The sequence below is a fragment of the Grammomys surdaster genome, unplaced genomic scaffold (genome assembly GCF_004785775.1).
Source record: "Grammomys surdaster isolate TR1022 unplaced genomic scaffold, NIH_TR_1.0 129, whole genome shotgun sequence".
NCBI lineage: Eukaryota > Metazoa > Chordata > Mammalia > Rodentia > Muridae > Grammomys > Grammomys surdaster.
The window spans coordinates 8,938,179-8,954,132 of NW_021604587.1; the positions used below are offsets into that span (position 1 = coordinate 8,938,179).

Here is a 15,954-nt window from a genome sequence, read left to right on the forward strand (position 1 = left end):
GAGAGAGAGAGAGAGAGAGAGAGAGAGAGAGAGAGAGAGAGAGAGAGTGGATTCAAGGATTCAAGAGTAAGGATGATTGGGTTGGGGCTGAGGATACTTTTTTTTTATCCTCTGGAGTAGAATGTATATGTATGAGAGAACAAGGTTGTTGGGTATCATGTGATGGAGACCTTTTCAGTTTAGGCTTGGTCAGAGGTCTCTAGGGAGCCATGGCACTCAGTGAAATACGTATCAATTGAGCTGTGCAGCAAAAAAAAATTGATCCAGTGTTGAATCCAGTATGGTATATCAATGGTAAGAGCTCAGGAAAAATTATGCTCGGTAGTACCAGCAAGTTGGATCAAGAGGAGTCAGGATTGCTGGACTCCAGTGGCTGAGAAGTCTGTGGATAGTGAGAGTAAGGTAGGAGAAAGGACTCCAGTCATTAAGGGGGCAAATGCTTGGGAGGCTGGTATGGTTATATATGGGATCACATGGTCAAGATATAGGGTCAGCTGGAATGGGGCGTGTGTCCCATTAGTTAGATGGGGAAGGGAGTGGAGACGGTATATTTCTCAGGAGTCTACACAGAGCTCTGGTATAAGATTAAATTCTCACCTTAACCTGGCTGGGATAAAAGTTCAACTTCTTAGCAGCTTTATGACAAGGCATTTCAACTTGCTGGGCTTCTGCTGACCCAATGTCAAGTTGGCATGAAAGAAGGACTTCTCCAATGAACTTGGGATGGAGTGTCAGTGGCAGGGGATGTGAAATGAACAGTGCACTGTCCTGGGTAGGGCCAGCTGGCATGCACACTGTCTTCTTTTTTTTTTTTTAGTCTGAGTTCTAGGATTTCTTTCTATATCTTCTTGTCTGTCACTCAGAGTGAGACAGTTCCTTTCTGGGTAGTACCTGGGAAGTCACAGGCTCATCTTGGAAGGTCAGGACCTTTAGAAACAAACTTTAGGAAGCCTGAGGAAATGGCATTATATTTTCCAAGGTTGGAGACTACTGTAATTCATGTGACTATAAAACATTTGTTGACCTATTTTCATTAAAATAATGTACTTATGCAGAGTATTCAGTTTGATGGGCATACTTGAATTTGGCAGATAATTGACTCACTAGATTCTACAGACATTCTGTAAGATGCACTCCTGCCTCATGCCATTTTACATATCAGAAAACTCAAGGCAGTGCTAGCTTGCGGCAATCCAGTGTTTCCAGTCCACATTTCTCATTTTCTGTTTGCCCTTCTGTGTCTTCATCCCATGATGCTCTTGTCCTGACACACATGGACCATATCAATAGGCTTTTTACCCCTGCTTTCTGATTGGATTGCCCAATGGGAGGACCCATCAGTGGACCATACCGAGGGAAGATGGTGAGGCTAGAACATTTCACTGGTTTCTCTCTCCCTTCACATTGCCTATATTCTTTGGGAGACTGGGACTGTGGTCTGATGGCTCTCCCTCTGAGGTGTGCTTGCTGACCCTATCAAGGTTCCATCAGATCAAGAATAGTAAGAGTTCTCCAGTGTTGCAAGTCCTGGGTTTTCCTTTTCAGTTTAAATCATAAGTTTAGAAATGGTCCCTTCCGAAATCATCGTCAATTGCCTATGTACTCAATTCATTTTTGCCTGGACTCTGGTCGAAATAGTTCTCAGTTCTGGTATCCTTAGCCATGAACTGGATGTGGCCTTATGCCTTGCCCTATAGAAAAAAATAAAAGGTGCTTGCCTGTGAAATGTGATAGGAGACAGGAGAAGTTCTCTGTCCCCTGGAGACCTCGGACTGTCATCATCAGCTTAAAAAATAAATCCAGGGAACTGTGCTTGCAGAAGGCTCTTGTTAAATAAATGCAATCTCATTGTGTATGTGAGGTGAGGGGTGAGGTGGAGGGCCTAACAATACAGAATTTCTAAACTGTCCTGAGTTTGGCTTACAGGCATGTTTGAATAGATTTTGTTTTAAAAATAAATTATTAACAAGTATTGTAAAATTCAAAGTATATTCTAGCTAAAACAAGATCTGGGATTTATTTTGGAAAATCAGCCCAACTAGTTGGCGTTCCCCTCATGGAGGTTAAGGCATGGCTGACCCTATCTTTCAGAAAAAAAAATGTTATTAGTTCTTTGAGGATTTTCTACAATATGTTTTGATTGCATTCACTACCCCACTCTTCCCAGTGCTACCCTTCTTCCTAACCATTCAATTCCCCCACTTCTTCCATCAAAACCAGTTTGTGTCATCCAAATGTTCTTTGCTATGTGGTCTTCAACTGGAGCATGCTCAACTTACCAGAGACTACCCTCTTAGAGAAAACCGATTGTCTTTTGTCCCAGCAGCTTTCCACTGTGGATACCTCCTCAGCTGGGGCTAGAGGGAGGAGGCAGGAGGACTGCCCCACCCACCACTGGAGATGCTGATGCTAATGCTATTTACTGTTTCTTTTCATCAGAGTCCTGGCACCATTTTATTTTTCATTCTTTGTTTTCTAGACTATTCTACTCAGAACCTTGACTGACTCCTGTAGTTCTTTGAGAAAGAGAAAATGACATCTCAAAATAGTTGGGATAGGAAACTAAAAGAGATTTAGGACTGCTCCATCTGAGGAGGCACAGCAGACTTGAGATAACAAAAGAATTTTTGGGGATAAAAGAAGTGGGACAGAAGGAATCTCACTCTTTTATAACACAGACTGGTATCCACAAGTAATTGAGGCTGTGCTGAAAAGCAAGCTTGCACCTGAGGGGATGCTTTCTGCTGGGTTCATTCATGCTGTTGCTTCTGAGCCAGCACTTTCTAGTTGGAAATGACACACACACACACACACACACACACACACACACACACACACACACACACTCAAGTGTACTGAATTTCTCTTTTAATGGAAAATTTTAATGGAAAATCCTTGCAATGGAAGGAAGTATAAAATATTGAGAAAACTTCCTTCCCCCTTCCTTTCCTCTGCTGGAGACTTCATTTTACTGGATGCTTGGTGAGGACAGATGGGTAGTGGGTTTACTTTTTGCTAGGGGGAGGGTGGGGTCCAGCCCATCTCTCACTTAGGAGGCTCTACAAGTTGCACAAAGAGGTGTCCTATGTCTCAGTCTAGTCTGGTGTCGGAGGGATGAGGTTGCTCCCTTTCTTGCTTGGAGTCTATTCAGTGAGCAAGAAATATGTTGGGAGTAATGGACCTCAAAGGGAAAAATGAAACATTTTCATGGGTCCAAGGATGGCACTGCAAAAGCAAAATGAATCTCCAAAGCACTGAACCAATATTTGGATTAAAAAAAAGAAAAAAAATTCTCTTACCAACTTCAAACAACTTGGTGGCATTAAACTCCTCGCTTCCCGCAAGCAGACTCACTTCAGTGGCTGCTGTCCTGAAAGTGTCTTCAATTCCTAAACAGAGAACAAGAGCTCATTTTCTCCCCAGTTATATGGAAAAATTCACCATCCCCCCACCAATACAAAACAAAACACCTGAACAAAGCCTTCTTGTATTCATTACTCCTCACGGGTAGAAACTTGCCAACAGAGGAAACAGTAAAAAGCAGGTAGCGGTGCATAAAACATACTAAAACCCCAGATACTATTCACAGCTCGAAATCAGATCCAAATGTGCCTGCAAGAGTTCCATGGGCTCAGCCATTTGCCTTGGTGATGGGGGTAAGGATTGGTGGGCTGCTTGTAGCTGTCTGGTGAGTGACAAACTAAGCCTGAGACAGCAGAATGCTCAATACCTTCTTGTAAATGGCCAACTGTCTGGGTCTAAATCATTACTAGCTGTGTGGACCTGGGCAGGACATTTCATCTCTGTGTGCCTCAGTATTCATTTCATTAAATTCAGATCTGACATCTTTCTCTTGCAGTGTCAATTCACATGAGTGAAGTGTGGAGTGAGCATCCCCCAGACAGGGGAAGCAGTAGTGTGTCTTTCCCACTTCATTAATTGCTTAGTTCTATTTCTACTGATGCTTCAGAAAGGATGCACAGAGGACCTCTCCCCATTACTTACTCTCAAAAGCTGAAGCTAGTTTGCTATAAACCATTCAGATCTCTTAAACCTGTTAGAATTACCACACCTAACTCAGCTTCCTTACAAACAGCAGTTCTGTGCAAGCTAAATCATAAGGAAAAGGAAAGAGCAGAGGCTGGTGGCACTGTTGTTGGGGAACTCTAACTTCATTGCTGGGCATGACAGGATATCCTTTAGGAGATCACTCTTATTTTACATTAGGTCCTTAAATGACCTAGGGAAATGGTTATAAGAAGTGTGTGTGTGTGTGTGTTATGTGCATTCTGGTGGCTGAGAAGGGCAGAAGAGGGCATCAGATCCTCTGGAGCTGGAGTTCCAGGTGAACTGCCTGACATAGGTACTGGGAACTGAAGGCACAGCAGGTGCTTTTAGCCACCAAGCCATGTCTCCAGCCCTCAGGGGGACATGCTTTTACAGTATGATCACTACCAAGCCTACAAGACTTTGTCTATTCCATAGTTACTTCCAGAAAATCAGATTCAACAAACCAAATAAGGAGACCCTGCTAAAAGCAATCATTCCTATCCAAAGGGACCCTTGAATCTGGTACCTCCTAAACCAGACAAGCTGAAAGACTGAAGTGGGCAAGCACAGATGCGAAGAAATTCACGCAAGAGGGATGCTGGCTGCACTATGCTTAGCCCTGGTACCCAAGAAGGGAACAAGCAAAATGGCAGCAGAGAAGAGTCTTACCCTGACAAGAAATCCACATCTCCTGCCTTGGCTCTGGATCCTAGCTCTGACCAAAATGCAGGCATGCCCTTATAACTCATAGTAAAATTCTACCTGTGTCTGTGTGTGGTTGAGCTGGAGACCTTTCTTCATGGCAAAGGAGAAAGAGTGTACCAGTTCAGGCCATAGCCTCTGGAATCAGGCATCATGGATTCAAACTGCACAAATATCATTTGTTGCTGGGTTTTGGGTCTCAATTTCCACAAATGCTAAGCAAATACACTAATAAATTTCAACTTCATGGGGCAATTTTGAGAATTAAATGAAATTACATACCTAAAATCCATGGAAGTTTGATTAGTACTTAATTACCCAGAACACTCCCATTTTCCTTATGACCATCTTTTTCTTTCTGTTTTTCTTTTTTTTTGCAGAAAAATATTTTTAATAAATTGCAATTTAAGAACCCCTGAAAGTGTTTATTTTCTAAAATTCACTTTCTTTCTTTTTTTTTTGAAGAGCTTTTTTTTTCTCAAATCATAATTAATTCACACAAGGGTTCTTTCTGTTTTTCTCCTTAATCTTTACTTTTCTCTCACCCATCTCTTCTCTCTTCCCTTTCCTCCCCTCTTCTCCCATTCCATCCCTCTCCCCTTCTCTTTCCTATCCTTTGCTTTCTTTTCTCTCCTTCCTTCTTCTTCCTTTTGTTTGGCACTAGCTCTCTAACCTGGGGCCTCACACATGGGTAGACAATACTTCATGCCTTACCCACATCCCTAGACAACCTTCCTTCTCTACATCTCAATATTCTTTTGATCCTTTTCTTCATATTCTCCTTCTCTTCTTCACATCCTTCCTGGGGGTCTCTTCCACCTACTCCTGTTATCTTTTACAACTTCACTCCTACTGAGCTAAAACCCACCTTGTCAGACTTCTGTCTCAGTTCATTGTAAGGAGCACAGGAAAAATTAGGAGAGGCAAGACATCTGCAGGGCTGACCTGGAGCCAGAGCCACCACTTCTTAAGTTTCGACTCCATTTTCTTCGCATACCCTTTGCCAGTGTAGACATCATTCCAGTCACCCCCCACCCCCCTTTAGAAATCCCTTTGTGCTTCCACTCTTGTTTTGGTCCAAATGTCTCTGGATTGAGAATAGAATGTCTGGGGTAGAAAAAGGAGGTCTGGTGTGTGGGGATCAGATTTTCTGTCTCCGAAATTTCTTTTAGATGAACCCACTTGGAATGTGTGGTTTCGTGAAAGAACCTAAGGTATTACTGTAGGCTGGGATTCTGCCTGGCATTTGGGAACACAGTAAAACTATAGGCCAGGGGAAGATAAGCTTTGTGTAAAGAATCAGTAGGTTCACAGTTTAGGCTCTGTGGGACATTCGTGGTCCTGATTGCCTCTTTTCTTCCTCTGTCTCCTCCTGTTTGATCCCTTTAACAATGGAGGTATCAATACCAATAGTTCATAAACTACATTTTGACAAACCACTTTAACTTTGGCAACCACAGTCATAATTATTGTTTAGTCCCAAAATAATTCTTCACGAAGTTATCAATTTACGTTAATTTTCAAGGAACTGATACTATAGTATAAGGTCACAATTAAATGCTAAATTGCCCCAGTTTGTTCTATGTGAAGCTTTGGGCAACTCTGAGGTCTTATTGACAGGATCAATTTCATGGTTTCGTGAGAATGAGAATCCACTCATGCTGGCTTCCTTATCAGACATAAGTATCTATTTTCCAATAAGTTTTTCAAGTCATGACAATCCCACATCAAAGGTCTAAACTGATCAGAGTCCCTCCTCCAAGTTAAATGAGTAGAAGATGGCATCGCATTAGTCACGGGCACTGCACTTGTACTTAAGACTCAGCAAATCCATTTTCTCATCCACCAAATCTATCAGCTGTCTCTAGTTGTCCCACTCTAGTGAGGAAACAGTTATCTTTTAAGTAATTTCTCCAAGTTTTAAAATATAAATTAATAAAAAAGAATCAAACCAAAAACAAAAAACTCTTTCCCTTGAACTTGGAGCCACAGCCTCACAATTACCTGGGCAGTTTGGACGGTCACAGGTCCTGGATTCCGTGGCAATGCATGCATAGCCACAAGAACGGGTCCGTTTCTGGTTGCCATTTCCACAGGTGACGCTGCAGACAGACCAGAGACTCCAATCACCCTCACCGTCTGTGGAATCTGGAAGGGAGCCAAGGAGACGATCATCATCCCCGCCTGAAGAGTTCCCGTGTCTCCTGCTCACATTGCCTGCTGGCTGTGCATTCTTCCACTTCCAGTATTCTTGCTCTTGAGAGGTCTAGGTACAGCCTGAGTTCAAAGGTTCATAGCTGCAGGTTCTCTTTAGGGCTCAGCTTTGTGAAGACTGAGAGGGTTACAGCACTGTGTCAATCTGTATGTGAGTGGAACCTAATCCTTGGGACATACCTTCTTTCCTTGTGGTGTGAGGGGCTAGGGGAGAGGGGAGAAGAGGAAGGAGAAAGGGAGAGGAGAAAGGGAGGGAGAGGAAGAAAGATGAGGGAAGGAAGAGAAGGGGAGGAAAGAGGAGAGAGATGGAGGGAAACAGGATGAGAGAGGAAGAAGAGGAGAGGAGAAGAGGGAAGGGGAGGGGAAGAGAGAGGAGGGGAACCGAGGGGAGAGTTCTACACAATATAGTCTTACTTTGACCTTATGGTCCCCATTGGCTTACAGTCTACTTTGATCTGGTAAATCCAACCATCATGAAAGAAGTTCAGGGAGAACAAATTTAAGAATGATGAGATATTACTAAGAATAGAGCCATATGAAGGACTACAACACATTTGACAGTGTAACAGAGATTCCCAATCCTTTCCTATAAAGACTGAATGTAACTAAAGCCATGAAAAGTCAAACTGCCCAGTGGTCTGTACTTCCTAAGCAACTAAACCATAAAAAATAATGACTGCTATTTTTTTCAGGTGCCAAGAATAGGATGATTTGTTACAGAGTAGTAAATAACAATATATTAAAGGCTATTGCCTTTGAAGTCATTATTCAACATAAAGCCAATGAATATTAATTAAACTCTCACTATATGTTAAGCATAATTCTAGATATGTAAGATATATTGTTAAGAATAGTTTTCAAGGCTTTCTAACTATGGCAGAATGAACAATGAATATAAAATAGTAAATTATATAGTATATTAGAAGTTATGAATAACATGGGGAAAGGAAAGTAGACCACACTAGGGGGGCTGGGAGGTAGGCACATTGTTAAGGTTAAATTTCTCTTATCAGAAGGAAATGTTAACAAGAGTCCTAGAGTGTAGGGGGCTTGTTCAGGGTTATCAAGTTAATAGAAAGGAAAGCTTGGGGTATAGCATCATGCCCTTGCTCTCTAAAACATGACTCTTCCACTAACAGCACTCCATAATAATTTCTCCCAGCTTATACACAGCTTCCAATAACCTTAGGGCCTCTGTGTGAGCCAAGCATGGGGCTACAGTCATGTGCCTTGAAGGGATGGGATACCCTTCACTCATAATAGGTTGTGGTGGTTGTTATTACATAGACCCAACAAGAATGTTCTCTACACGTTTCCACCTGAATCTTGGGTCCTATGCCAGTTGCCAAGGCTGTTGTTGACACAGTTCTCACTCTGAAGGCACCTTGGGCTATCATAGGGCTTCTGAGTCTTCTCTGCCTACTATTCAGAAGTGATGGGTGTGTATGAATGTGTGTGTGTGTGTGTGTGTGTGTATGACATTGTGATGGCATCTTCCCTAACTGAATGGAAAACTTTCTCATGCCATACCTACCCTCAGAAGCATCGTCCACTTCTATCTCCTTCCATCAAACTGATTTTTTCCAAACTTTGATTTCTTCTAAGACACAGTTTTCCAACCACACAGCCAAACAGATGTCTGAAGCTTATGTTTTACATTAGAGAACTGGGCATCATTTTTCCAGTGTGAACCTCTCTATTGTCTCCTCTGAGGCATCTACCCAGCATGGCTGGATAATTAAGTTGCTTCTAGAGGGAGAAAAGTCTGAGACAGAATAGCCACTGCTCCTTCCCAGACCTTTTCAGACATGCTTGGAACAATTGCATGATTGCATGTTTGTTAGTGAGGTCATCTGTGTGTCATGAATTACATTACATGTACAGACACTGCATTTTATCCTGCACACAGAGACCAGGGCTAGATGTTGTTAAAATGAGCAAGAAGAGACACAGTAGAGTCTCATATTTTCACAATTTAAAAAGAGAGAGGGTAAGCTTGAACAACAAACATTAAGTCATTCAAGTAGAAGCCATGTCACTTGGGAAGGGAATAGAAGAATAAGATAAAATCCAGTGAGTCCAAGCATTGCACTGCTTGACTTTATAAAAGAAAAAAAAAAAGGGCCTCTGCTATCCAGAAATCTCCTACAGCCTTACCTTTGCACTTCAGTGAGGGCAACAACTCATCAATCAACCCGAGGTCTTAGCTCACTATCAGATCCATATTTGAATCTTTGCATAAGTTAGACTTCTCCCTTTGGTTTTCTGGATCTACATGACCATTTTGGTTTCCTTTTATTGCTATGGCAAAAGATTGACCAAAATCAACTTAGGGGAGAAAGTGATTTATTTCATCTTATGACTCATAGGTTGTAATCCATCAACTGGGCAAGTCAGGATAGGAGCTCCAGGCAGGAACTAAAGTCGAGAGCAGGAGGAACACTGCTTCCTGGCTCATTCTACATGCCTCATTCGGCCTGGTTTCTTAATCAACCCAGGACCACTTGTGCACAATCAACTCTCCCACATCAATCATAAATCAGGAAATGCCCTTACACACATGCCCACAGGGCAGTTTGATGGAGGCAATTCCTCAGTTGAGGCTCTCTTTTTCCAAGTCAACTCTAGCTTGGGTCAATTTGGCAAAAAATACACCATACAATGACTAAATGTTAATGCTGCATCAGAGTGTATGAGAAATGATACTGATAAATTCTTTCTCCATGTCCATTTCCTTGGTTACACGTTTTTAATGTTGGTTTTGGACCACATGATTTTCTTCAATCAATGGAATAATGGCAAATAAGATGCAAGCAAAGGCCTGCAAAATGTCTAAGCATGTAGACTTGTGTTTTTTAGCTGGAGGGAACTAGTCTACTACCATGTAAAGAGCCCAAGAGAACTAAGGTCCAGGAGGTGAGAGGTTCTGGCTATCTCAGAATTCCTAATTGTTTAGTTGAGCCCCATCATTGCTACTGAGGTTACTGGAGACAGGTCAGCTCCAACCAAATCAGCCCATCTCAGCCCAGATGAACATTTCAGTCAACTGTAGACTACTGAGGGAGAACCCTTCTTCTGTTGTTTGAAGCTGCTAAATTGGGGTATTAGTAGTTTCTTTTTTGTTGTTTGTTTGTTTGTTTGTTTGTTAACATGTTGAGACAGCTAACTATGTAGTCTGCGTTGGCCTCAAACTCATGATCCACCTGCCTCAGCTTCCAGAATGTTAGGATTTCACAAAGTGCTTTCTTCTAAAATCTGTTAGAAATACATCACAGAAATCTATCCCGAAATGTTATCTACAAGCAACCATCAAGGACTTCATCTATTCTACCAGTAGGTGGCTTCCTTCATATCCTTAACTGCTCACAGATTAGCCACATGATAAATCACTTTTATCAGGGAGTAATCTCCTAGGGAAATCTTTATTGTCCTGAGCTTCTGTCACACACTGGTCCAGATCAGCATCCAGCAAAGACCTTTCAGGGGATTCCTATTACATGAGGTCAAAGGGCAGAATTAGGATTTCTGGATGGAACACATCTTTCTGGGGAGAAATCCTCTCTGTTTTAATGCCAGATGGAAGAAGTTGTCATATATGTGACAAGTGATAAATCTAATTTATGATGCTGGAAAGACAAGTGAGGACACTGTAAGTCAGCGTGACTGGGAGGGAGTGTGGTTCAGAGAAGAAAATGAGCCTCAGCAGCAGTGATTACAAAGACGACAAGAACAGACTGTCCCTGAGAATATTTCTGTGGCATTTTGACAGCCCCAGTGACATCAAAGAGCTCAAGAAGGGAAGACAATGCTCTGCATTGCAATGAGGCAAGAGCTGCTGTTCAAAGGTGCTATTTGGGATGGTAAAAATCTTCCTTTTATAGTGTTGGAACAGTGGAGCTTTGTGGACCAGTTCTAGTGTAGGAGGCACTGAATTGACAGGAACTTGCCTGAAACTGGTCACTGGGAAACAAGAACCACAAGTCCTGGATGGTCATTTAGCTCCCAGGATAAATCTATGGCAGGAAAATTAAACTCCTTTTATGGACAAGGAAACTGAGTTTTATCTTAAAAGTTAAGATACTTTTAGATGTCACACAGTTCAGACTCAGAACATCTGGAATGGTATCTGAAGTCTATCTACTCTCAGTATATCCTGTTAGCTATTTTGTTATTCCAGCAACATTGCTTCTGGCCAAAATTAGCCTTCCTTTTTAAAGGCATAACTAACAGAACATTATAAAGAAAACTCCATGAAAAAAATCACTGCAAAATATTCTGCTAAAATTAGATTATTATAAGTTAGACAATCTCAAAGAATTGAAACCTAACAAAGGTACCAATAATCTGTACCTATCCAACTTCACTACAGTCACTTTAGGGCCTGAGAAAATACTGTGGATAGAAAAATACGTGCTTGAATCTCTGTTTGAAATGCTCTGTATCATCCTTGTATCTGAACTCTTCTATTGATGTGATAAGATACCAAGACCAAGGCAACATAAAGAACAAAGAAGTTATTTGGGGCTTACAATTCCAGGTTAGAGTCCACGATGGAGAATCCATAAGTGGAGGTGGCAGGTGACTCACCGGAGCAGCAGCTGAGAGCTCACAAACAGGAGACTGAAGGAGCACACTGGAGAGTGGTGGCTTTTGTAACCTCAAGTCCATCCCCAGTGACATACTTCCTACCACCAGGTCACACCTCCTAATCCCCCTCCCCCGCAAACAGTTACTGACTAGGGACCAAGTTTTCAAGTACCTGAGACTAATAGGGGGGCTTCTCATCCAAGCCTCTATACTCCTCATTATGTATTGCTCGGTCCTTGGTCTGCGATAGGGAAACCATAAGGACTTGACAACAGGGCATTTGTAACAGCAGGCATTCATTTGAAGGAAGAAGGAGTGGACATTTATGGGAGTGAGTGGATCTGAGATCCGGTCTCCTTGTCTCTCATCTCAACTAAAGTAAGAAAAGATTTTTTTATTAACTCACTGAATTGGAAGTTTCCTATTACCTTACCTCTCTGTTGTTGCCCAAACACAAACCCAGTAGTCTCACCTTGGGGTTGTAACCTTTACTGTAGAGGAGGAAGCTTTCTTTGATAACCTTGACACAACTTGTACATGTGGATTCTGAAGGACCATTCTATTGCTAATACAAGACGTGACATAGCTGCCTCCTCACAGGAAGCAACTGCACACATCTCTTTTATTAAACTGGGTTTTAGCACATTTTTTTTTTACAGTTAAAAAATACAGGGAAGGTGATTTAATAATTTATCCATCTTTAGAAATAAAATTAAATTTTAGAAAAGACAAGACAAGAAAGAACCCCAACGACCCTAAAAAAATACTTCTTAAGTATAATTTAAAAATTATAATGTTTCAAAAAAAATGTGTCTGCAGGCAGCTCCATGGGGCTTCTGTGAAGACAGCCTTTATGAGGTATGCCTCAGAGAAGACTGAAAACCACATACAGTAAACTGGGTTTTGCTTGGCCTCATGTCTGTAAGGCCTTATCATCCACGTTTACTCTCCCCACCAATTTTATATTACTGGGTAGTAAACTCACCGTACTCTGGTTGCTCTTTGGTTTCAAAAGTCCGGTGGCCCGGAGCTGGACGGTCCCATCCTCTAGGAACACTGAGGAAGTTGCTGTCATCTGAGGTACTGTCATACTTGTCGTCCTGGTCCCCACTGTTTGTCCTGGCCAAGGACAAGGACCTCTGCCACCAGGCCCGCCAGTCGGGAGCTGGGAGTGACCAGCTGGGTTTATTCTCCGGATGCTGATCTTTTTCTGCTTCAGAGTCAGGGCCATCGACTACCTCTATGGTGACCTGAGGAATTCAGAACAGGCCAGGTCAATGAGGAATCGGCAACTTCAAGCTAGGAAGGTCTGAGAGAGACCAAGGAAAAGGTGAGTGCATCCCCTGTGAAAGCAAGCTGCAATTACATGGTGCTAGAGAACATAAGACATCCAGGAATGGCCACATGAACTCCATGACCAAGAGTAAGGCCTCAGATATGCAGAGGCTACACATGACTAGGTTCTTAGTTTACTGGTGACTAATTGTTGAGTAGCCTTTCACTGAAAGAACACTATGTTCCTGAGATGCTGGAAGAACAGCCACAGCAAAGCATAACTTACTGAACAGGTGCAGTGTCAGACACTTTTTTCTAAGTGCTCTGTCTCACAGTCCACACCCTTGCACAGGTACCATCAACAAGTGGAGTCCATTTTTACTTACTGTCCTCTGGGAATAGCCTCATGACTCCCTTGATCCTGGCAAATGGAAATAAGTGACATTCATTGGATTAAGGGAGATGATTTAGGGAGGGCTAGAAAGATGGCTCAGTGGTTCATTGCCCATTGAATAAGTGTGAGGTCTGAACTTCAAATCCTAAGTACCTACATAAATGGTAGGTGGGCATGGTGGCCTGCTTGCAGTTACAGCTCTTGAGGGGCAGAGACAGGGTTACTCCCTCAAAGCAAACAGGCTAGCCAGATCAATTGAATTGGAGAACTCTGCTCTAGTGAAAACCCTGTCTCAATACAATGAAAGGTAGAGAGTGTTTGAGGAAAACACCAACAATGACCTCTGGCCTCTGCACATATATGTACCTGGACACATATGTGAACATATGTATACACTGGCATACACACCACATGCACATGCATATGTCAAAAAATGTGCTGAAGCTACCATAAGAGTGTATTGCAGCTTCCCTAGTCTTTTCTATGGAATGTTCTCACAGATATGTAAGGAAGCCCAGCCTTGGTCAATATGTAAAGACAGATCAGATAAAGAGAAAGACTGTGTAGGAGAAAACTGAGGCTAAGTATTCATGACTGAAAGCATTATGGATTGTTCAGTCCCAGTTGGGCCACGCCCACTGATACCACATCAAAGCTGGACACGCTCTCTTGGTTGAGTTCTGTCACAACTTGGGTCCTAGAGGACCATGAACAATCCAATGGTCATTGCTCCAAGCTATTGGGTGTTGTAGTGATTGCTACATGAGATTGCTTTTTATAGATTAGGGGAACTGGCGCATAGATGTTGATGGCTGGCCAAAAGTCATAGGGCTAAGAAGTAGCAGATGAAGAGGATATGGGTCCAGTGCCCTTGTTCTTACTAGCTTTGCCACACTGCCTTTCCAAAGTAACTGATAGAAGTAAGGACCGTCTCACAGGACTGAGGGAGCAGAGAGCCTCAGGTACTAGGGGCAGGGTAGATGCTATAGAACTTACATGGATGTGAGTGCAAGGCCCTCAGGACAAGGCTTTCCCAGCTATGATACTTTTCTCCTCCCATTGTTCATCCCCAACAGCAGGGTCAAAGCACATAGTCCTGGGCTGTGGTTAGAACTTGTTCTTTGGATAAATGAAGCCTACTCTTGAAATCTGTCACAGGTCTGGAAGAACATAGCTTCATGGCTCTAGGAGACAATCAGCGTAGAAAAATGTTTTAAAAAAACTTGTTTAAAAATTAATAAAAGACTCATTGGGTTCCTCTGGCCATCACATAGTTCTTGCAACACCTCCTGGAAGAGTTACATGCACATGAATCAGAAACACGCACTCCCAAGTAATCAGCGCAAGATGTACTGGGCAGATGCAATCCCAGTTTTGCCCTGACCCTACATCTGAGGAGTTGCTAAGATACTCTGCCAAATTGCACTGGGGTGTGCCCATCCTTTAGATAAACAGCTTGGGGATTGTTTGAATTGTATTCAGTTTGACACTTAAAGAAGCTGCCAAGTCAATAGTGGTCCTAGGCTTGAGATCTAGATACGGTCCAGAGGATGACTGTAGCTCTCATAGGATACTGAGAATGTGTCAGGCCAAGTGCATCTATCTCCTCTGTTGTGGGACGCTTAGAAGGGCATCATGAACTTTATTTAGCTCAGGCTGTCCCCATTGTCTTAATTTGTGAGCATCTCTTGCATTCTTATAATTATAAAGGTTTTATGTAATTCAGCTATGATTTTAAAATTAAGAGAAGAAAAGAAATACAACACACATGTTCTATCCTTGTTGTTTGGCAGAATGGACAGTTGCTAGGGGATAATGACAACAAGGACCCCCATGGAACCTTGGAAGGACAAGTGAGTAAAGAGCACACTGCTGGGTGGCATATACAAAACTCCTATGGGAGGATGGGCAAGGCAGAGCCTTTGAACACATAGGCTTTCTCCTTTGAAGACCCATCCCCCTCTTTCTACAGATAGAACTACTGAGCTGCAACAATTGTCAGCAAGGATATTAACGGTCTTGGAGGAGAAAGGCTGCCAAGAGCTAGGGAGCCAGGCAAGCAGGCAATTATGGTAATGAAATCAGTCTTTGACTAGGAGATAAGGGAGGACATGCCCAACCTTTTGGGTACTCCCGTTTGTATTCAGACTGGAGTCAAAGGGATTGCTTAAACAAAATGTGCCCTGCAATTTCTCCAAGCTGGGAATAAAAACAATTTTATGTTTCAAGCTATTACCGTCAATATGATTTTTTTTTCCTCCAAAATTGTTGCTCAGATCCAAACAAAATAGAGTCCTTGCCTGGCGAAGCAATGGGTAGCAAAATAGGAATTTACTCCAAAAGCTATATCAATGACTAAATCTCAACAGCTTCGAGGTTTCTTTCTTCTCTTTAATTTCTAGCCACTGCCCCAAATGAATTACAAAACAAAACAAAACACAAACAAATCTTAGGACCCACCCTTCCCCACAGTCGGCAATGTGGAAACCTCACACTGATATCAAAAGGGAAAATCTAATCTCGAACCTGAAATTTTATAGGCATCCAATTAAAAAGACGAAACAAGCATGGCAAATGCCTTCTCAAATGGCTGGGATTAGTTTTCGTTTCCTGTTTCCCTTACTCTATTCGGGTATTTTAGAGTCAGGGAAACCTTTGGAAAGATCTCTTGAGCAATAAATGTGAATGTGCTGCAGATATGGAGTAAGCACAGCTAACTTGAAGCTGATAAA

General features: G+C 42.3%; 1 protein-coding gene across 1 annotated transcript in view; it reads right to left on the reverse strand.

The window, feature by feature from the left end:
* The window catches only part of Ism1 (isthmin 1), a 75,359-nt gene that overhangs the window by 3,798 nt on the left and 55,607 nt on the right, over window positions 1–15,954 (reverse strand). The window contains exons 3-5 of the mRNA XM_028756244.1: window positions 12,539–12,803; window positions 6,757–6,900; window positions 3,300–3,389 (exon numbers count right to left, since the gene is read on the reverse strand). Of these exons, the coding sequence (XP_028612077.1) occupies window positions 3,300–3,389; window positions 6,757–6,900; window positions 12,539–12,803 (499 nt within the window). The remainder of the gene's footprint in view (window positions 1–3,299; window positions 3,390–6,756; window positions 6,901–12,538; window positions 12,804–15,954) is intronic.